The 23,307-nt window shown below is 36.0% G+C and overlaps 2 protein-coding genes across 2 annotated transcripts in view; one reads left to right on the plus strand and one right to left on the minus strand.

Moving 5' to 3' along the window:
• Nucleotides 1–14,434, plus strand: part of LOC137404995 (cilia- and flagella-associated protein 47-like) — a 94,916-nt gene extending 80,482 nt beyond the window's left edge. Inside the window, 6 exon segments of the mRNA XM_068091221.1 lie at nucleotides 1,232–1,463; nucleotides 1,913–2,226; nucleotides 7,790–7,961; nucleotides 8,609–8,770; nucleotides 9,024–9,192; nucleotides 14,162–14,434. Of these exon segments, the coding sequence (XP_067947322.1) occupies nucleotides 1,232–1,463; nucleotides 1,913–2,226; nucleotides 7,790–7,961; nucleotides 8,609–8,770; nucleotides 9,024–9,192; nucleotides 14,162–14,383 (1,271 nt within the window). The 3' untranslated portion in view covers nucleotides 14,384–14,434.
• A 344-nt stretch (nucleotides 14,435–14,778) lies between these two features.
• Nucleotides 14,779–22,201, minus strand: LOC137404996 (activating signal cointegrator 1 complex subunit 3-like). The gene is made up of 4 exons (XM_068091222.1): nucleotides 22,109–22,201; nucleotides 15,395–15,595; nucleotides 15,131–15,266; nucleotides 14,779–14,870 (listed from the first exon to the last, which is right to left on the minus strand). Exons 1-4 carry the CDS (start codon nucleotides 22,199–22,201, stop codon nucleotides 14,779–14,781), a joined length of 522 nt encoding a protein of 173 aa, XP_067947323.1.
• Nucleotides 22,202–23,307: the final 1,106 nt, after the last annotated feature.

Below are 23,307 nucleotides of genomic sequence, written 5' to 3' on the forward strand. Positions count from 1 at the left end.
TTCTTGAAGCTCTGTCGTTATAACTGGACATACAGACAACAAACGACCAATTACAAACAGTGACATTAATATATGTATATAAATTACTCTACTGAAGTATTTACCATTACTTTTTGGGTCGTGGAAGGAATTAAAGGAAATACACTGTATTTCTCATATGAGAAATACAGTGTATCCATACAAGAAATACTGCGTATTCATATGAGAAATACAGTGTACTCATATGAGAAATACAGTGTACTCATATGAGAAATACAGTGTACTCATATGAGAAATACAGTGTACTCATATGAGAAATACAGTGTACTCATATGAGAAATACAGTGTACTCATATGAGAAATACAGTGTACTCATATGAGAAATACAGTGTACTCATATGAGAAATACAGTGTATTCATATGAGAAATACATTGTCTTCATATGAGAAATACACTGTATTTCTCATATGAGAAGTACAGTGTGTTCATATAAAAAAATGCAGTGTATTCGTATAAAGTTCTTGCTTCAATACTTCAAAGGAAATCATCAAATGATGGCTATGATGATTTTAATCTAGAATTCAAATGTTTGGATTAGCTTAACATGTTTTGATTTAGCTGTATTTTGTTAACCTGACAATTATCAAATGCATATAATCATTTCAGAACAATCTGTAGTCAGTGATCCAGGTAACATGATTTAGTATCTATTATACAAATATTTATATTTCCTGTTGTATTTATTTTGTTTTAGCAGCTCACTTTGGCAGCACTCACATACTGTCTTTCGCACCATGCACATCTCTCATCAATCATCTCCCTTTCTCACCTTATGAGTTGAGAGAATTTTAAGTCTTGGTTAATTTTAAAGCACCGCAGGTAGACTGTTGTTTGTTTTAAAGCACCGCAGGTAGACTGTTGCTTGATTCCTGTCCGAGCTGATGCAAATATAAACTGGTACAGTTTACGTTACTGATATAAACGAACCAACCAGCTCTCTGTAGCTCATGTAAATTAATTAACATATCATGACCAGACAATTCCACGCATCCTGTCTTTTAACACTTACTTTGTGTATCTATCTGAGGGAAGCCTTGAAGGCAAAACCATCAGATGTTACAAGTAGTATAACTATGCATATACTGCGTATAAAATATAAATATGCATTTACTATGTATAACTATGCGCATAACTATGTACGTATTTTGTGTATAGCTCTGTGCATAACAATGTATATACTATGATATTGCAGACAAAGATTTACAGTATCACAAGATCTTCCACAATAGTAACGATTTATCTCCAGAAACACCGTTTCGTCTTCTTCTCAAGAAATCATTGGGTATAAGAATAGGTCCCAAATCAACCATTGATATCCCAGTATCCTTTGCACCCGAAGAGATGCGAATGTATGAAGCCTTGTGCCTCATTACAGTCAGAAAACTGGATGGATCTGGCTGGAAATATGATATGCCTCTAAGGGAGTCGTACGTGACTATGTTGATCTAAACTAGTGGTTCCCAAAGCTTAAGTTAAAGCTATTCTTATCATGTGTTAAGAACAGCAATCTGAGAGAAAGGATTTTACCAATTATGCTGAATTTTTGCTTTAGCAACACTAGCTAATGAGTTGCATGTGTAGAAAAGAAGGAGTTGGCTTTTCTTACAGTGAATTTCGTGCAGTTTCTCCATTGAATCTGGATTTTGGTAAAAAGAGACTTGCTGATGTAAGAGAGGTGTTTGCAGCTTTGCGTGGCCAGCCATCTCAAGCTATTGGTATATCCAACCCTTATCAATGTTGAACTTTGAGGCTAAAAATCAGTCTAAAAATTAATTTGCGTGGCTAGTGCCATAGAGAGTTGTCTAAACTTGGAACGAATTGTGTATAATTGGAATTGTGTGTACTTGGATTAATCGAATATGACTCTTTCAAGCATTCTCAAGCAAGCTTGAACACAATGTTCACTTTTACTATATTATAGGAGCAATGGTCCTCTTTTACCATGTGGAGAGCTCAATGAAATCAAGTGGTTGTACCCGGTGCATGGAGTGACAGAAGCCTTTGATCCAACAGCCAAGTCAGCAGTGCTTGAGTGCCAAGCACGCAGCAGGATTGAGGAGAGGCTCGAAGTGACACTGACTGGGGTTGCTCCCTCCTGCTCTGGTCAAACAAGACCCATTAAAGCAAGAGCTGTAACTCCTAAGGACAGTCAGCCCACTGTGCCAGCAGGAGTTGTAGTTGCGGAAGGTATTACTAGGGCTGTTTCTGTAAAGCTCATTGCTGTTCCTTGCTGTTCCTAATTGTTGGACTTGTCAAGGAATTTCCTAGAGAACTTGTCAGGGAGCGGGCAACAAAGCTCTTACATAATTCCTTCGTTTATATAGGACCTGTTCCAAATACCCTAGGACACTCATATTTTGCTAGTATTTAGTTTCGTGACTAGCATACAGAGAAAATTTCACTGCAACTTAATTTCGCAGCTCTGATGACTGCGAAAATATAGTGATGTGAAAATAAATGCAGTGGAACAAACATAATTAGATTCATCAGGTTCAGTTCACCGCAGGCCTGTATTCACTGGTTGCAAGTTGGGGCGGCTAATGTTAGGCGACTAGTTATGAACACCTGGGGGTGTTGAGGGGGGCGGTGTAAGCCTCCAACAAGATTTTCTTATGTAGGGCCTCAGCCGGGCCTCTTGTGTGAAGTTTTAAAAAATTTTATCGAAAAGTATCAACATTTTTCTATTCGTTGAGGTTTGTTTTGTTTCAGGTGATGTGACTGACGAGACGTTTTTAAATTAAAATAGGCAAAACTTGACCGCAGTTAAAATGCTCAGAAAAAAGACATCTTTTTCTTTTGAGCGTTTTAACAAGGATCAATTTTGCCGATTTTATTTTAAGTTTATACGGAGGTTTCCACGCTTTCGATGGGACATGGCCAAGCGGATGTTTGGTAAAACTTGATATTTTGCAAACCTTTATAAAGGTCGTTAACAAGAATATTTTGCCTCTGATGATGATAATAATGACGCCTAAGAACTACTAAAAGTTGATGTTTGTCTCTATGGCTTGGAATAAAACGATATTCTACAGCAATAAAAACCGTCTCCATAGCCGTTGGGCAAATAACTTTTCGAATAAATGATGTTGAGGTCGAGTTATTTGAAGCAATTTACCATTGCGTGGGAATGGACCAAACAAATCCGTTCGTGTTAACCGTGTGTTTGAGATGAAATGTTACATTTTATCTGAGGGCGAGTTTTCCGTGTTTGACTGTACTTAGCCGTGGAAAGTTCCTAAAAAGTTGAGACGGCTCAGCTGGCCAGCCGCCCCAGGGAATGCTGTCCTGGTTCACTGATAAGAAAAAAATTTCAATTTGGGAGTAGTTTGTAATTGTGAACCGCAGGTCAAATGGTGTGGGCGAGGTCGATAATGCAATTTGATCACTTGCTGCCATTTGTTTCTTGGACTATCAATGAACAAAGCTATTTAATTTCATGTTTTCGCTCGTTCGTTATGATAGTTTAGTTTCGCGCATGAAATTTTCGCGAGGGTGACTCCGCGAAAGTTAGATGAGGCGAGTACATAGGTGTCCTAGGGTAGCACACTTTTTTGCAATCGACTTGTGTCGATTATTACTGGTATTTGGGCTTACACATTTGATGTACAGGTGTCATTGCACCCAATGCTTCAATGACTGCTGGAATTACAGTTAATCTTTTCGGCCAGAACTTTTCTATATCCTTGCTGTCTGATTAGGAGATGTTTCTCTACTTTTTCTTGGACAATGTTTTAGTCATTAGGTATATCTATATAGATATACTATATCTATGATAATTTCTGGTGTGATAGATCTGTGTCTGGAGTTAACTATGTATATAATAATATATGTAGTCACTAATCTTGGCAGTCCAGGAGCAAGTGCTCCCAACTAGGTATATATATATATAACTCATAAATGTATATATAGGTATGTATATAACTCATGAATGTATATACGTGTATATACATATATATAATATATATAACTCATGTATGTATATATATAACTCATATAAATGTACATACGGTATATCTATGTACATATCAAAAATCCTTGTAAAACCATGTTAGGCTGCACACCAAACATTGAAGGTTTTTTTTAGAGACAGGTGTACTGTATGTATAAGCTGCACCTTGTCAAATTAACACATTTAATTTCATTTAACCACGCAGTCATTCGCAGTCTACTGTCTCTTGTCTGTCACACGCTGACATGGTGGTAATTGACCAATAACTGTTCTTACCTTTGCGGAGGATGCGTTACGTCTTCAACGAATTAATCTACAGTAAACAAGTACCAAATCAGCGAGCATATCTTTTAACAAGATGGGTAAAATACAACGCCATGTTTAAATTTAAAGCAGTAAATGTAGCTTTGGAGACTACCTACCAAATTGCTGCCACAGTTTTTCAATTAATGAAAAACACCCAAATGAATGGAATCCAGTGCTGGATTCCATTCATTGGGTTGCGTGGATTCCATATGTTACATGACAGTGACCATGACTCATAACGTCAGTACAATTACTAGCTATTTCCTAGCATCTTATTGTTAAATGAATTATTCTTTGCATTTGCACATTTTTACAGTTAATTCATAATGTATTCATAATTATTCTTATAACAAATCTTGTTTAAATTTATTAATATTTTATATAGTTATAAATATATCTTTCCATTATATGTAATGCCAAGATTCTCTTGTGATAGTACCTTAACCCAAGTGCAAGGAAAAGTTTACAGGTATAATTTTCAGGCTACAGGTATAAGCCGTATGACAAACCTTTAAACAAAATTTTAGGTTCACAGGTGTGGCTTATACACGAGGATTTACGGTGTGTATACATATATACATATGCACATATATAAACAATAACAATATGTACAATAGTTTTGTACATATACACATATGTACACACTTACCCAGCTGTATACATATATACATACACACATATGTACACACTTACCTAGTAATAGTAATATGTACACACTTACCTAGTAATAGTAATATGTACACACTTACCTTGTAATAGTAATATGTACACACTTACCTAGTAATAGTAATATGTACACACTTACCTAGTAATAGTAATATGTACACACTTACCTTGTAATAGTAATATGTACACACTTACCTAGTAATAGTAATATGTACACACTTACCTAGTAATAGTAATATGTACATACTTACCTAGTAATAGTAATATGTACACACTTACCTAGTAATAGTAATATGTACACACTTACCTAGTAATAGTAATATGTACATACTTACCTAGTAATAGTAATATGTACACACTTACCTAGTAATAGTAATATGTACACACTTACCTAGTAATAGTAATATGTACACACTTACCTAGTAATAGTAATATGTACACACTTACCTAGTAATAGTAATATGTACACACTTACCTAGTAATAGTAATATGTACACACTTACCTTGTAATAGTAATATGTACACACTTACCTAGTAATAGTAATATGTACACACTTACCTAGTAATAGTAATATGTACACACTTACCTAGTAATCGTAATATGTACACACTTACCTAGTAATAGTAATATGTACACACTTACCTAGTAATAGTAATATGTACACACTTACCTTGTAATAGTAATATGTACACACTTACCTAGTAATAGTAATATGTACACACTTACCTAGTAATAGTAATATGTACACACTTACCTAGTAATAGTAATATGTACACACTTACCTAGTAATAGTAATATGTACACACTTACCTAGTAATAGTAATATGTACACACTTACCTAGTAATAGTAATATGTACACACTTACCTAGTAATAGTAATATGTACACACTTACCTAATAATAGTAATATGTACACACTTACCTTGTAATAGTAATATGTACACACTTACCTAGTAATAGTAATATGTACACACTTACCTAGTAATAGTAATATGTACACACTTACCTAGTAATAGTAATATGTACACACTTACCTAGTAATAGTAATATGTACACACTTACCTAGTAATAGTAATATGTACACACTTACCTTGTAATAGTAATATGTACACACTTACCTAGTAATAGTAATATGTACACACTTACCTAGTAATAGTAATATGTACACACTTACCTAGTAATAGTAATATGTACACACTTACCTAGTAATAGTAATATGTACACACTTACCTAGTAATAGTAATATGTACATACTTACCTAGTAATAGTAATATGTACACACTTACCTAGTAATAGTAATATGTACACACTTACCTAGTAATAGTAATATGTACACACTTACCTAGTAATAGTAATATGTACACACTTACCTAGTAATAGTAATATGTACACACTTACCTAGTAATAGTAATATGTACACACTTACCTTGTAATAGTAATATGTACACACTTACCTAGTAATAGTAATATGTACACACTTACCTAGTAATAGTAATATGTACACACTTACCTAGTAATAGTAATATGTACACACTTACCTAGTAATAGTAATATGTACACACTTACCTAGTAATAGTAATATGTACACACTTACCTTGTAATAGTAATATGTACACACTTACCTAGTAATAGTAATATGTACACACTTACCTAGTAATAGTAATATGTACACACTTACCTAGTAATAGTAATATGTACACACTTACCTAGTAATAGTAATATGTACACACTTACCTAGTAATAGTAATATGTACATACTTACCTAGTAATAGTAATATGTACACACTTACCTAGTAATAGTAATATGTACACACTTACCTAGTAATAGTAATATGTACACACTTACCTAGTAATAGTAATATGTACACACTTACCTAGTAATAGTAATATGTACACACTTACCTAGTAATAGTAATATGTACACACTTACCTAGTAATAGTAATATGTACACACTTACCTAGTAATAGTAATATGTACACACTTACCTAGTAATAGTAATATGTACACACTTACCTAGTAATAGTAATATGTACACACTTACCTAGTAATAGTAATATGTACACACTTACCTAGTAATAGTAATATGTACACACTTACCTAGTAATAGTAATATGTACATACTTACCTAGTAATAGTAATATGTACACACTTACCTTGTAATAGTAATATGTACACACTTACCTAGTAATAGTAATATGTACACACTTACCTTGTAATAGTAATATGTACACACTTACCTTGTAATAGTAATATGTACACACTTACCTAGTAATAGTAATATGTACATACTTACCTAGTAATAGTAATATGTACACACTTACCTAGTAATAGTAATATGTACACACTTACCTAGTAATAGTAATATGTACATACTTACCTAGTAATAGTAATATGTACACACTTACCTTGTAATAGTAATATGTACACACTTACCTAGTAATAGTAATATGTACACACTTACCTAGTAATAGTAATATGTACATACTTACCTAGTAATAGTAATATGTACACACTTACCTAGTAATAGTAATATGTACACACTTACCTAGTAATAGTAATATGTACACACTTACCTAGTAATAGTAATATGTACACACTTACCTTGTAATAGTAATATGTACACACTTACCTAGTAATAGTAATATGTACACACTTACCTAGTAATAGTAATATGTACACACTTACCTTGTAATAGTAATATGTACACACTTACCTTGTAATAGTAATATGTACACACTTACCTAGTAATAGTAATATGTACACACTTACCTAGTAATAGTAATATGTGTTTTGAGCATTAGATTCTAGTCTACTCTCCTATTTCCAGGAATTTTGGTCGCCAAGCAGTTCTCCTTCAACCTGGAATACTTTTGTGCGGAACAACAACATGCATTAGAACACTGTGTGGCTCTTTCATTGGTCAGACAGCAACGAGACAACCAATCAGGTGTTGTCACTCTAGTGTTCAACATTGTGTATGCTCCATATATACAGATGAGGTGAGTCTAAATACGTCTGCTGACGAGTTGGTAAATAGAAGGTAGAAACAGTAGTGCCCAACAAACCCTTTACAGCTCTGTTCACGCTAGTAACAAAATTACTTATTATCACTTTGGCAGCTTCTATATATATATTTCTCAAAGCCCGTCTGTTGATCCGTCTGTAGGTTTTCCGGCTATAGCTATTATTAGAACACCTGAGCTGAACAACAATGCAGACTCAGTCATGGCTTACCGTCATTGGAAGCCTAACCTTATTAACTAGCTTAGTGGAATTTTTTATTGGCATTATGCCAGGCTACTAGCTTGAAAGGTACAGTTGTTTGACAAAGTTTTAAAACCTTTACAGTTGTTTTTATTTTTTAAATGATATGTAGTTTGAAAGTTAGAATGGCAAATTTTGTTATATATTAAATACAAATGAATTTTCTGTACAAATACTCTTCTATTACACGGGTAACGCCGGGTGGTACAGCTAGTTAGTTTATATAGTTGTTTACTGTATATGTAGATGATTCATTTGGTGTCTAGAGTGGTCTGTCCTTGGATATCTATGGCAAGATCAATGCAACTAGAAGTAATGTTATCCAGCCATTGTTCTTTCATTTGATTCCCTGTATGAAGTAACCTCCATTTTAACATTGTAGACATGATGTTATGCTGGTGATAAAATCAGCAACAGGGGGAGTGTGGAAGTTCCCAGTAAAATTTGTAGCCACGGAACCTATGGCTGATGACACGATAAAACTGGAGGCGGTTGGTCTGAATAAGACTTCTAGTGTGGGCATAAGACTCACTTCTCAAACCAAGTATGTATGTGTATGTATGTACATGCATGTGCATGTATATGTATGTACATGCAAGTATATGTATATATATTTGTATGTACATGCATGTGTATGTATATATATATATATGTACACGCATGTGCATGTATGTGTATTTATGCGCATGTATGTGTATGTACATGTATCTGAATACACATGAAACTTCATAATCATCAGCTGCTAGAATATAACAATGATATTAGTCACTCACTACTACACATGACATCCATTACAGGTGTCCTGCATCATACCAAGCTTATATGCTTGGCAATAGCGATCCAGAGCTGACAGTGACACCTTGCAATGGAGAACTTCCACCTGTTGATAACCAGGGTACCTTACTCATTGTGTCATTCACACCCAACAAATATGGCAAAATTTACAAAGGCAAACTAGTTGTGCAGGTATGCGATTTTATTGTGAACCACTTGTTGATAACTCTATTATCACTTTAGAGCTCAACTAAATGGATGATTCTGATTATTATGGCTGCATTCACTGTATCAGTCTATTAAAAATGTATGTAAGATATTATCACCCTACACATATAACAGGGTGTGATAACATGGAATACACATATAACAGGGTGTGATAACATGGAATACACATATAACAGGGTGTGATAACATGGAATACACATATAACAGGGTGTGATAACATGGAATACACATATAACAGGGTGTGATAACATGGAATACACATATAACAGGGTGTGATAACATGGAATACACATATAACAGGGTGTGATAACATGGAATACACATATAACAGGGTGTGATAACATGGAATACACATATAACAGGGTGTGATAACATGGAATACACATATAACAGGGTGTGATAACATGGAATACACATATAACAGGGTGTGATAACATGGAATACACATATAACAGGGTGTGATAACATGGAATACACATATAACAGGGTGTGATAACATGGAATACACATATAACAGGGTGTGATAACATGGAATACACATATAACAGGGTGTGATAACATGGAATACACATATAACAGGGTGTGATAACATGGAATACACATATAACAGGGTGTGATAACATGGAATACACATATAACAGGGTGTGATAACATGGAATACACATATAACAGGGTGTGATAACATGGAATACACATATAACAGGGTGTGATAACATGGAATACACATATAACAGGGTGTGATAACATGGAATACACATATAACAGGGTGTGATAACATGGAATACACATATAACAGGGTGTGATAACATGGAATACACATATAACAGGGTGTGATAACATGGAATACACATATAACAGGGTGTGATAACATGGAATACACATATAACAGGGTGTGATAACATGGAATACACATATAACAGGGTGTGATAACATGGAATACACATATAACAGGGTGTGATAACATGGAATACACATATAACAGGGTGTGATAACATGGAATACACATATAACAGGGTGTGATAACATGGAATACACATATAACAGAGTGTGATAACATGGAATACACATATAACAGGGTGTGATAACATGGAATACACATATAACAGGGTGTGATAACATGGAATACACATATAACAGGGTGTGATAACATGGAATACACATATAACAGGGTGTGATAACATGGAATACACATATAACAGGGTGTGATAACATGGAATACACATATAACAGGGTGTGATAACATGGAATACACATATAACAGGGTGTGATAACATGGAATACACATATAACAGGGTGTGATAACATGGAATACACATATAACAGGGTGTGATAACATGGAATACACATATAACAGGGTGTGATAACATGGAATACACATATAACAGGGTGTGATAACATGGAATACACATATAACAGGGTGTGATAACATGGAATACACATATAACAGGGTGTGATAACATGGAATACACATATAACAGGGTGTGATAACATGGAATACACATATAACAGGGTGTGATAACATGGAATACACATATAACAGGGTGTGATAACATGGAATACACATATAACAGAGTGTGATAACATGGAATACACATATAACAGGCTGTGATAACATGGAATACACATATAACAGGGTGTGATAACATGGAATACACATATAACAGGCTGTGATAACATGGAATACACATATAACAGGCTGTGATAACATGGAATACACATATAACAGGGTGTGATAACATGGAATACACATATAACAGGCTGTGATAACATGGAATACACATATAACAGGGTGTGATAACATGGAATACACATATAACAGGCTGTGATAACATGGAATACACATATAACAGGGTGTGATAACATGGAATACACATATAACAGGGTGTGATAACATGGAATACACATATAACAGGGTGTGATAACATGGAATACACATATAACAGGGTGTGATAACATGGAATACACATATAACAGAGTGTGATAACATGGAATACACATATAACAGGATATAACATATAACACATATATACACATATAATAATTGACCATGGTGAAATTAAGTTCTTGAAAACTCAGCAAAAAACTTCAATAAAATCAAACGATTTATAAAACTATTTCTGGGACAGACAATCAACTTTTAAAGAAAATCAACTTTTAAAGAAAATCAACTTTTAAAGAAAATCAACTTTTAGGAAAAAATTTTCAACTAAAACCGTAGTAGAGTATAACTTGGAAAAATTTTGATTATAGTAAATATATGCAGTTTGTCTTCTCTTACATAATCTGTAGTTGAATCAATTATCTCCACTGACATAGTGTAACCTACACTATGTCAGTGTAACCTACACTATGTGAGTGCAACCTACACTATGTGAGTGTAACCTACACTATGTCAGTGTAACCTACACTATGTCAGTGTAACCTACACTATGTCAGTGTAACCTACACTATGTCAGTGTAACCTACACTATGTGAGTGCAACCTACACTATGTGAGTGTAACCTACACTATGTCAGTGTAATCTACACTATGTCAGTGTAACCTACACTATGTCAGTGTAACCTACACTATGTCAGTGTAATCTACACTATGTCAGTGTAACCTACACTATGTCAGTGTAACCTACACTGTGTTAGTGTAACCTAAACTATGTCAGTATAGGCTACACTACATCCTCTTGGACCCGAGACAAATATTAGTAACTGTTCTCAGTGCTATTCAGAATGCTGTCTAGTTTGTTCAAGTCTGTTTAGCAGCATTCACTGCTGGCTGTACATGATACATAGTGTTTAGCAGCATTCACTGCTGGCTGTACATGATACGTAGTGTTTAGCAGCATTCACTGCTGGTTGTACATGATACATAGTGTTTAGCAGCATTCACTGCTGGTTGTACATGATACATAGTGTTTAGCAGCATTCACTGCTGGCTGTACATGATACATAGTGTTTAGCAGCATTCACTGCTGGTTGTACATGATACATAGTGTTTAGCAGCATTCACGGCTGGTTGTACATGATACGTAGTGTTTAGCAGCATTCATTGCTGGTTGCACATGATACATAGTGTTTAGCAGCATTTACTGCTGGCTGTACATGATACATACTGTTTAGCAGCATTCACTGCTGGTTATACATGGTACACAGTGTTTAGCAGCATTCACTGCTGGTTGTACATGATACATAGTGTTTAGCAGCATTTACTGCTGGCTGTACATGATACATACTGTTTAGCAGCATTCACTGCTGGTTATACATGGTACATAGTGTTTAGCAGCATTCACTGCTGGTTGTACATGATACATAGTGTTTAGCAGCATTCACTGCTGGCTGTACATGATACATAGTGTTTAGCAGCATTCACTGCTGGTTGTACATGATACATAGTGTTTAGCAGCATTCACTGCTGGCTGTACATGATACATAGTGTTTAGCAGCATTCACTGCTGGTTGTACATGATACATAGTGTTTAGCAGCATTCACTGCTGGTTGTACATGATACATTAACAGACAAGCTTGAAGGATGCTCTCACTTGTTCAATACATTAAGCATTATTATTATTCAGTTGTAATATTTTGCATAAATGTAAGTTGACGTTAATCATTTATCAATACAGGAATTGGCCAACTTTCGTTGCTATTTTTACAAATTTCCTCAGCTTACAAATTTTGCAGAAATTTATGTTTAAGTATGACAACAAAACATTAATTAGATACGCTATGGGGATGCTGTGGGGATGCTGGGAAGGCTAAATGGAAGCACTCCTTAGAAATCAGACATGTCCAAAGTCCGGTCCGCGAGCCAAATGCGGCCCGGGTTCAATTTTCATCCGCCCGCAGCCTCTGTCATAAAATCAATAACGTCTGGCCCGCCTGTAGAGTTAACCCTTTGAACCCCAACGACCGATTTTCCGGCATTGCGCAGTGTGAGTCAAAATCCGTAACGACTGGAATTCTGGCATTCACATGGCTTTGTTTACAAAGGCAGTTTCCAAGTAACAGCGTAAACCAATCAGATTGATTCTTGCACAGGATGTTTTACTAGAAATGTCTCATCCATTTGTAACAATTTTCAAATATCTTTACTTCCTTCGATTTAATAACAAATTTTATTAGAATGGTATCACAAAAAAATTGGTACGACTCGTTTGTTGGTAAGTCACAAATGATTGTGATGCAAATAAAGATTTTTATGATACTAACTATAATTTTCCAGTATATTTTGAGTCAAAATGATGATGAACATGTGCTCAATGGATATGATGCTACTGTGAATGTTTTCACGAGTTTTTTTTAATCGTACGAACTTTTATAGTTTTGGCCCGAATAATGGTGACACACTGTTTTTTTTTTTTGATGACATTTGCTGTGGGTCGCTCGACCTTTTTACTAATGTTTTACTAAATATCATTGTATTATGAGCATGTTTCGTTATATTTAATAAAAGTTTAAAAACTTAGAATCGCTGGACAGATTGCTTAGGGTTACTGACATGCATTGACAAAAACGACCAGGGTTCAAAGGGTTAATAAATTGAGCAGAAGCACTGTTACTTGCGTGTTACACATTTAAAAATCCAATCAACATTTATAGTTATGTTCATATTTTAAATGAGCCCTGCACTTGTTGATATGCCTATTACTTGTTCATTTTTCTGTATTCGTGTTTGAAAACTCTATAACTATTAAACTGCCATGGTGATCTACTGTTATTACTGTACACCATGTTTGGTGCTCTGTGCCATATAATTTTACTGTTATTACAGTAAACCATGTTTGGTGCTCTGTGCCATATAATTCTACTGTTATTACTGTACACCATGTTTGGTGCTCTATGCCGTATAATTCTACTGTTGTTACAGTACACCATGCTTTTTTGCTTTTTATTTTTTATTTTAATCATGCTTATGAACTGGTTGGTTCTTGTGTTGCAGACGTCAGAGATGCAATGGACGTACGACGTAGTTGGCACTATTCCAGACTACACACCTCCCCAAACTGAATCATCAAAGCAGAGCAGAGGACTTACAAAAGGGAAATCAATCGAAAAGCACAACTATGTACTTAACAACCTTAGCCTTAGGACCACGGCAGTTAGCTCGCCTATTAAAGGCGCACCGATAGTGCAAAGAAAGACAAAAAATTCAGGCGTTTGAGCTAAACAAGCCGTAGACAATAAAAGCAAAACTGACTTCGGTTGGATTTACTTATTGCAGGTTTATTTTTACGCCGTAGTTTTGTTTGTTGCAGATAAATGCTTGTTTTTGTAAACATGATTCCCTCCAGTGTTTGTGTTTTTCCTCAATTATAATATATGCTTTGATATTTGATAAACATAGCGGTTTATGCTAGACGATTAGCAGCTGTGCTATAGCAAAGAGAACAGTTAAAGAAACACACAATTATAAGCACTACACAATCTCTATTGACATGAATAATGTGCAAAATATTTCTAATGCGCTGAAGAAACCGAGATTAAGCAAACGCTGATAGCTACTTTAACCATGTAAGTGTAGTGTACATTGCTTCTCCGATCGTGTGTTGATCTCGCCTAAGCATCAGTCACTTCAAGGTGAAGGTCAAACTGTTGATCGAGGCCGAGGTATGAATCACTCAAGACGTAGATGGTGAATATGTGCCTACCTACATGCAAAAACCACAGATTTCTAGTTACATTTTGTCAGCTTTTGAAAGTTATAGGAAAAGTCACCAGCATGCGTAAATAGCCATTTAAACTATTGATCAACGAAAAGAAAATGAGGTGATGAAGATCCTCGTAAATATGGCGAGGTGTGTATAGACTTTAAAACCAAGGCTTGTGTTTATTAGGTAGTTCAACTTCTGGGTGATGTTACGTGATTCCTAAAGAATTCGCAAGCAGCTTGTTTATAGATAAGACTCACCTGCCATATAAGGCGTGACAATAGAAAGAGACACAGAGGTCTGTCCTCTAACAAAACCAACCCTTTTCAGGGCCCACAACTCTCCACTCTCAACATGGCCATTGACAATGACCCAGCCTTTATATTTTGGCTTTGGCTAAGCTCAAGAAAGCGCTTTTGTTTCGCTGAGAGACCTCTGTAAATACAGTGAGAAACTGGTTATGATTTTATTGTAACTAAGAAAATCAAAAAGCTATAAAACGAAGTTGGGTTTCATAATTTCACCTTGAACTTGTTGGTGCGTCTTAGATTTACAACGACTGTATATTCCTGGTCCTTGCTAACTTGCAACCATTTTTCCTCACTCCTTACTCTAGCATCCATTTTAACAGCATGCTCCACATCAGCATCACCTGCTACTTCCCCTACTCCCCTTAGGCTCACTGATACAGCAATCCGTGGCATGAGCCTGACATGTTCCACCACCTTAAAACAGAACAACGATACTTTACAACGTTCATAGACATTACTGTTACCATTTCTCAATGCTTCACTTCTAATGAACATGTACTTTCAGCAGCTGTAAAACGGCAGAGGGATTGGTTCTCGCAAAAGCAAGCACAAGCTTTGAGTGAGCTTTCACACAAACCAAAACTACTAAGTATCGGGGCAGGTCGGTCGATTCTAACTTGGCAAAAAACCATATTACAGAGCATCGTAGATATTGGAACGGAAAACATAAGGTCAACGTCTTGCAATTCTTTCACCAAGATTATTCAGAAACATAAACAGATGGAAGATTATTCAATTCCATGGAGCATAGGGTAGTAGATGAGATTGAAGGATTTCATAGGGTAGTAGATGAGATTGAAGGATTTTATAGGGTAGTAGATGAGATTGAAGGATTTCATAGGGTAGTAGATGAGATTGAAGGATTTCATAGAGTAGTAGATGAGATTGGAGGATTTCATAGGGTAGTAGATGAGATTGGAGGATTTTATAGGGTAGTAGATGAGGTTGAAGGATTTCATAGGGTAGTAGATGAGATTGGAGGAATTCATAGGGTAGTGGATGAGATTGAAGGATTTCATAGGGTAGTAGATGAGATTGAAGGATTTCATGGGGTAGTAGATGAGGTTGAAGGATTTCATAGGGTAGTAGATGAGGTTGAAGGATTTCATAGGGTAGTAGATGAGATTGGAGGATTTCATAGAGTAGTAGATGAGATTGGAGGATTTCATAGGATATTAGATGAGATTGAAGGATTTCATAGGGTAGTAGATGAGATTGGAGGATTTCATAGGATATTAGATGAGATTGGAGGAATTCATAGGATAGTAGATGAGATTGAAGGATTTCATAGGGTAGTAGATGAGATTGAAGGATTTCATAGGGTAGTAGATGAGATTGAAGGATTTCATAGGGTAGTAGATGAGATTGGAGGAATTCATAGGGTAGTAGATGAGATTGAAGGATTTTATAGGGTAGTAGATGAGATTGAAGGATTTCATAGGGTAGTAGATGAGATTGAAGGATTTCATAGGGTAGCAGATGAGATTGAAGGATTTCATAGGGTAGTAGATGAGGTTGAAGGATTTCATAGGGTAGTAGATGAGGTTGAAGGATTTCATAGGGTAGTAGATGAGATTGGAGGATTTCATAGGGTAGTAGATGAGATTGAAGGATTTCATAGGGTAGTAGATGAGGTTGAAGGATTGCATAGGGTAGTAGATGAGACTGAAGGATTTCATGGGGTAGTAGATGAGGTTGAAGGATTTCATGGGGTAGTAGATGAGATTGAAGGATTTCATAGGGTAGTAGATGAGATTGAAGGAATTCATAGGGTAGTAGATGAGGTTGAAGGATTTCATAGGGTAGTAGATGAGATTGGAGGATTTCATAGGGTAGTAGATGAGGTTGAAGGATTTCATAGGGTAGTAGATGAGGTTGAAGGATTTCATAGGGTAGTAGATGAGATTGAAGGATTTCATAGGGTAGTAGATGAAATTGAAGGATTTTATAGGGTAGTAGATGAGGTTGAAGGATTTCATAGGGTAGTAGATGAGATTGGAGGAATTCATAGGGTAGTGGATGAGATTGAAGGATTTCATAGGGTAGTAGATGAGATTGAAGGATTTCATGGGGTAGTAGATGAGGTTGAAGGATTTCATAGGGTAGTAGATGAGGTTGAAGGATTTCATAGGGTAGTAGATGAGATTGGAGGATTTCATAGAGTAGTAGATGAGATTGGAGGATTTCATAGGATATTAGATGAGATTGAAGGATTTCATAGGGTAGTAGATGAGATTGGAGGATTTCATAGGATATTAGATGAGATTGGAGGAATTCATAGGATAGTAGATGAGATTGAAGGATTTCATAGGGTAGTAGATGAGATTGAAGGATTTCATAGGGTAGTAGATGAGATTGAAGGATTTCATAGGGTAGTAGATGAGATTGAAGGATTTCATAGAGTAGTAGATGAGATTGGAGGATTTCATAGGGTAGTAGATGAGATTGGAGGATTTTATAGGGTAGTAGATGAGGTTGAAGGATTTCATAGGGTAGTAGATGAGATTGGAGGAATTCATAGGGTAGTGGATGAGATTGAAGGATTTCATAGGGTAGTAGATGAGATTGAAGGATTTCATGGGGTAGTAGATGAGGTTGAAGGATTTCATAGGGTAGTAGATGAGATTGAAGGATTTTATAGGGTAGTAGATGAGATTGAAGGATTTCATAGGGTAGTAGATGAGATTGAAGGATTTCATAGGGTAGCAGATGAGATTGAAGGATTTCATAGGGTAGTAGATGAGGTTGAAGGATTTCATAGGGTAGTAGATGAGGTTGAAGGATTTCATAGGGTAGTAGATGAGATTGAAGGATTTCATGGGGTAGTAGATGAGATTGGAGGATTTCATAGGGTAGTAGATGAGATTGAAGGATTTCATAGGGTAGTAGATGAGGTTGAAGGATTGCATAGGGTAGTAGATGAGATTGAAGGATTTCATAGGGTAGCAGATGAGACTGAAGGATTTCATGGGGTAGTAGATGAGGTTGAAGGATTTCATGGGGTAGTAGATGAGATTGAAGGATTTCATAGGGTAGTAGATGAGATTGAAGGATTTCATAGGGTAGTAGATGAGATTGAAGGATTTCATAGGGTAGTAGATGAGGTTGAAGGATTTCATAGGGTAGTAGATGAGATTGAAGGATTTCATAGGGTAGTAGATGAGATTGAAGGATTTCATAGGGTAGTAGATGAGATTGAAGGATTTCATAGGGTAGTAGATGAGATTGGAGGAATTCATAGGGTAGTAGATGAGGTTGAAGGATTTCATAGGGTAGTAGATGAGATTGGAGGATTTCATAGGGTAGTAGATGAGGTTGAAGGATTTCATAGGGTAGTAGATGAGGTTGAAGGATTTCATAGGGTAGTAGATGAGGTTGAAGGATTTCATAGGGTAGTAGATGAGATTGAAGGATTTCATAGAGTAGTAGATGAGGTTGAAGGATTTCATAGGGTAGTAGATGAGATTGGAGGATTTCATAGGGTAGTGGATGAGATTGAAGGATTTCATAGGGTAGTAGATGAGATTGAAGGATTTCATGGGGTAGTAGATGAGGTTGAAGGATTTCATAGGGTAGTAGATGAGGTTGAAGGATTTCATAGGGTAGTAGATGAGATTGGAGGATTTCATAGAGTAGTAGATGAGATTGGAGGATTTCATAGGATATTAGATGAGATTGAAGGATTTCATAGGGTAGTAGATGAGATTGGAGGATTTCATAGGATATTAGATGAGATTGGAGGAATTCATAGGATAGTAGATGAGATTGAAGGATTTCATAGGGTAGTAGATGAGATTGAAGGATTTCATAGGGTAGTAGATGAGATTGGAGGAATTCATAGGGTAGTAGATGAGATTGAAGGATTTTATAGGGTAGTAGATGAGATTGAAGGATTTTATAGGGTAGTAGATGAGGTTGAAGGATTTCATAGGGTAGTAGATGAGATTGGAGGAATTCATAGGGTAGTGGATGAGATTGAAGGATTTCATAGGGTAGTAGATGAGATTGAAGGATTTCATGGGGTAGTAGATGAGGTTGAAGGATTTCATAGGGTAGTAGATGAGATTGAAGGATTTCATAGGGTAGTAGATGAAATTGAAGGATTTTATAGGGTAGTAGATGAGGTTGAAGGATTTCATAGGGTAGTAGATGAGATTGGAGGAATTCATAGGGTAGTGGATGAGATTGAAGGATTTCATAGGGTAGTAGATGAGATTGAAGGATTTCATGGGGTAGTAGATGAGGTTGAAGGATTTCATAGGGTAGTAGATGAGGTTGAAGGATTTCATAGGGTAGTAGATGAGATTGGAGGATTTCATAGAGTAGTAGATGAGATTGGAGGATTTCATAGGATATTAGATGAGATTGAAGGATTTCATAGGGTAGTAGATGAGATTGGAGGATTTCATAGGATATTAGATGAGATTGGAGGAATTCATAGGATAGTAGATGAGATTGAAGGATTTCATAGGGTAGTAGATGAGATTGAAGGATTTCATAGGGTAGTAGATGAGATTGAAGGATTTCATAGGGTAGTAGATGAGATTGAAGGATTTCATAGAGTAGTAGATGAGATTGGAGGATTTCATAGGGTAGTAGATGAGATTGGAGGATTTTATAGGGTAGTAGATGAGGTTGAAGGATTTCATAGGGTAGTAGATGAGATTGGAGGAATTCATAGGGTAGTGGATGAGATTGAAGGATTTCATAGGGTAGTAGATGAGATTGAAGGATTTCATGGGGTAGTAGATGAGGTTGAAGGATTTCATAGGGTAGTAGATGAGATTGAAGGATTTTATAGGGTAGTAGATGAGATTGAAGGATTTCATAGGGTAGTAGATGAGATTGAAGGATTTCATAGGGTAGCAGATGAGATTGAAGGATTTCATAGGGTAGTAGATGAGGTTGAAGGATTTCATAGGGTAGTAGATGAGGTTGAAGGATTTCATAGGGTAGTAGATGAGATTGAAGGATTTCATGGGGTAGTAGATGAGATTGGAGGATTTCATAGGGTAGTAGATGAGATTGAAGGATTTCATAGGGTAGTAGATGAGGTTGAAGGATTGCATAGGGTAGTAGATGAGACTGAAGGATTTCATGGGGTAGTAGATGAGGTTGAAGGATTTCATGGGGTAGTAGATGAGATTGAAGGATTTCATAGGGTAGTAGATGAGATTGAAGGATTTCATAGGGTAGTAGATGAGATTGAAGGATTTCATAGGGTAGTAGATGAGGTTGAAGGATTTCATAGGGTAGTAGATGAGATTGAAGGATTTCATAGGGTAGTAGATGAGATTGAAGGATTTCATAGGGTAGTAGATGAGATTGAAGGATTTCATAGGGTAGTAGATGAGATTGAAGGATTTCATAGGGTAGTAGATGAGATTGAAGGATTTCATAGGGTAGTAGATGAGATTGGAGGATTTCATAGGGTAGTAGATGAGATTGAAGGATTTCATAGGGTAGTAGATGAGGTTGAAGGATTTCATAGGGTAGTAGATGAGATTGAAGGATTTCATAGGGTAGTAGATGAGATTGGAGGATTTCATAGGATAGTAGATGAGATTGAAGGATTTCATAGAGTAGTAGATGAGATTGGAGGATTTCATAGGGTAGTAGATGAGATTGGAGGATTTCATAGGATAGTAGATGAGATTGAAGGATTTCATAGAGTAGTAGATGAGATTGGAGGATTTCATAGGATATTAGATGAGATTGGAGGAATTCATAGGATAGTAGATGAGATTGAAGGATTTCATAGGGTAGTAGATGAGGTTGAAGGATTTCATGGGGTAGTAGATGAGGTTGAAGGATTGCATAGGGTAGTGGATGAGATTGAAGGATTTCATGGGGTAGTAGATGAGGTTGAAGGATTTCATAGGGTAGTAGATGAGGTTGAAGGATTTCATAGGGTAGTAGATGAGGTTGAAGGATTTCATAGCGTAGTAGATGAGGTTGAAGGATTTCATAGGGTAGTAGATGAGATTGGAGGATTTCATAGGGTAGTAGATGAGGTTGAAGGATTTCATAGGGTAGTAGATGAGGTTGAAGGATTTCATAGGGTAGTAGATGAGGTTGAAGGATTTCATAGGGTAGTAGATGAGGTTGGAGGATTTTATAGGGTAGTGGATGAGATTGAAGGATTTCATAGGGTAGTAGATGAGATTGGAGGATTTCATAGGGTAGCAGATGAGATTGAAGGATTTCATAGGGTAGTAGATGAGATTGGAGGATTTCATAGGGTAGTAGATGAGATTGAAGGATTTCATAGGGTAGTAGATGAGATTGAAGGATTTCATGGGGTAGTAGATGAGATTGAAGGATTTCATAGGGTAGTAGATGAGATTGAAGGATTTCATAGGGTAGTAGATGAGGTTGAAGGATTTCATAGGGTAGTAGATGAGGTTGAAGGATTTCATAGGGTAGTAGATGAGATTGGAGGATTTCATAGGGTAGTAGATGAGATCGGAGGACTTCATAGGGTAGTAAATGAGATCGGAAAATTTCATAGAAATAGCCTGATAACAAAATCTGATAAAAAAGTTTGTTGAATACACAATGTAGGTCGACCAACAAGAATATACATTGTAGATCGACCAACATGAATAGATGAATTGTAGGTCAACCAACATGAATTTAGATTGTAGGTCAACCAACATGAATTTAGATTGTAGGTCGACCAACATGAATATACATCGTAGGTCAACCAACATGAATACACATTGTAGGTCGACCAACATGAATACACATTGTAGGTCGACCAACATGAATATACATCGTAGGTCGACCAACATGAATATACATCGTAGGTCGACCAACATGAATATACATCGTAGGTCGACCAACATGAATATACATCGTAGGTCGACCAACATGAATATACATCGTAGGTCGACCAACATGAATATACATCGTAGGTCGACCAACATGAATATACATCGTAGGTTGACCAACATGAATATACATCGTAGGTCGACCAACATGAATATACATCGTAGGTCGACCAACATGAATATACATCGTAGGTTGACCAACATGAATAAATCAACACTCTGACATAAAAAATCTGAAACCAATAGCACAGCCAGAATAAAATGAGAAACTGCTGGGAAAAAACTCCTAGAAATAATAATAACTGTATTTAAAGGGATCTGAGAAGAGAAGATAACAAAGGTCAAATGACAGACAAAAAATCTGCAGATAATGTACAAAGTGCTGACTGCAATGATGTCTGTAAGTACAGGCAGATGATTCATGAAACACAGCATGAATGAACAAACATATGAAGGAAATATGAAAGGGAATATGAAAAGGAATATGAAAAGGAATATGGAAGGGAATATGAAGGAAATATGAATGGGAATATGAAGGGGAATATGAAGGGGAATATGAAAGGGAACATGAAAGGAATATGAAAGGGAGTATGAAAGGGAATATGAAGGGGAATATGAAGGAAATATGAATGGGAATATGAAGGGGAATATGAAAGGGAACATGAAAGGAATATGAAAGGGAATATGAAAGGGAATATGAAGGGGAATATGAAGGAAATATGAATGGGAATATGAAGGGGAATATGAAGGGAAATATGAAAGGGAATATGAAAGGGAATATGAAAGGGAATATGAAGGGAATATGAAAGGGAATATGAAGGGAATATGAAAGGGAATATGAAAGGGAATATGAAAGGGAATATGAAAGGGAACATGAAAGGAATATGAAAGGGAGTATGAAAGGGAATATGAAGGGGAATATGAAGGAAATATGAATGGGAATATGAAGGGGAATATGAAAGGGAACATGAAAGGAATATGAAAGGGAATATGAAAGGGAATATGAAGGGGAATATGAAGGAAATATGAATGGGAATATGAAGGGGAATATGAAGGGGAATATGAAAGGGAACATGAAAGGAATATGAAAGGGAGTATGAAAGGGAATATGAAGGGGAATATGAAGGAAATATGAATGGGAATATGAAGGGGAATATGAAAGGGAACATGAAAGGAATATGAAAGGGAATATGAAGGGAATATGAAGGAAATATGAATGGGAATATGAAGGGGAATATGAAGGGGAATATGAAAGGGAACATGAAAGGAATATGAAAGGGAGTATGAAAGGGA

This window comes from Watersipora subatra, chromosome 9, assembly GCF_963576615.1.
Source record: "Watersipora subatra chromosome 9, tzWatSuba1.1, whole genome shotgun sequence".
Classification (NCBI taxonomy): domain Eukaryota; kingdom Metazoa; phylum Bryozoa; class Gymnolaemata; order Cheilostomatida; family Watersiporidae; genus Watersipora; species Watersipora subatra.

Bases quoted from the DNA above. Each gene is read 5' to 3' on its own strand.
- LOC137404996 (XM_068091222.1), bottom strand. From the start codon at position 22,201: ATGTATATTCATGTTGGTCGACCTACGATGTATATTCATGTTGGTCGA. The intron at 15,596-22,108 runs GTTGGTCGACCT...TTCTGTTTTAAG, and splicing joins AACCTACGATGTATATTCAT to GTGGTGGAACATGTCAGGCT. The intron at 15,267-15,394 runs GTGAAATTATGA...TCTTGAGCTTAG, and splicing joins GACGCACCAACAAGTTCAAG to CCAAAGCCAAAATATAAAGG.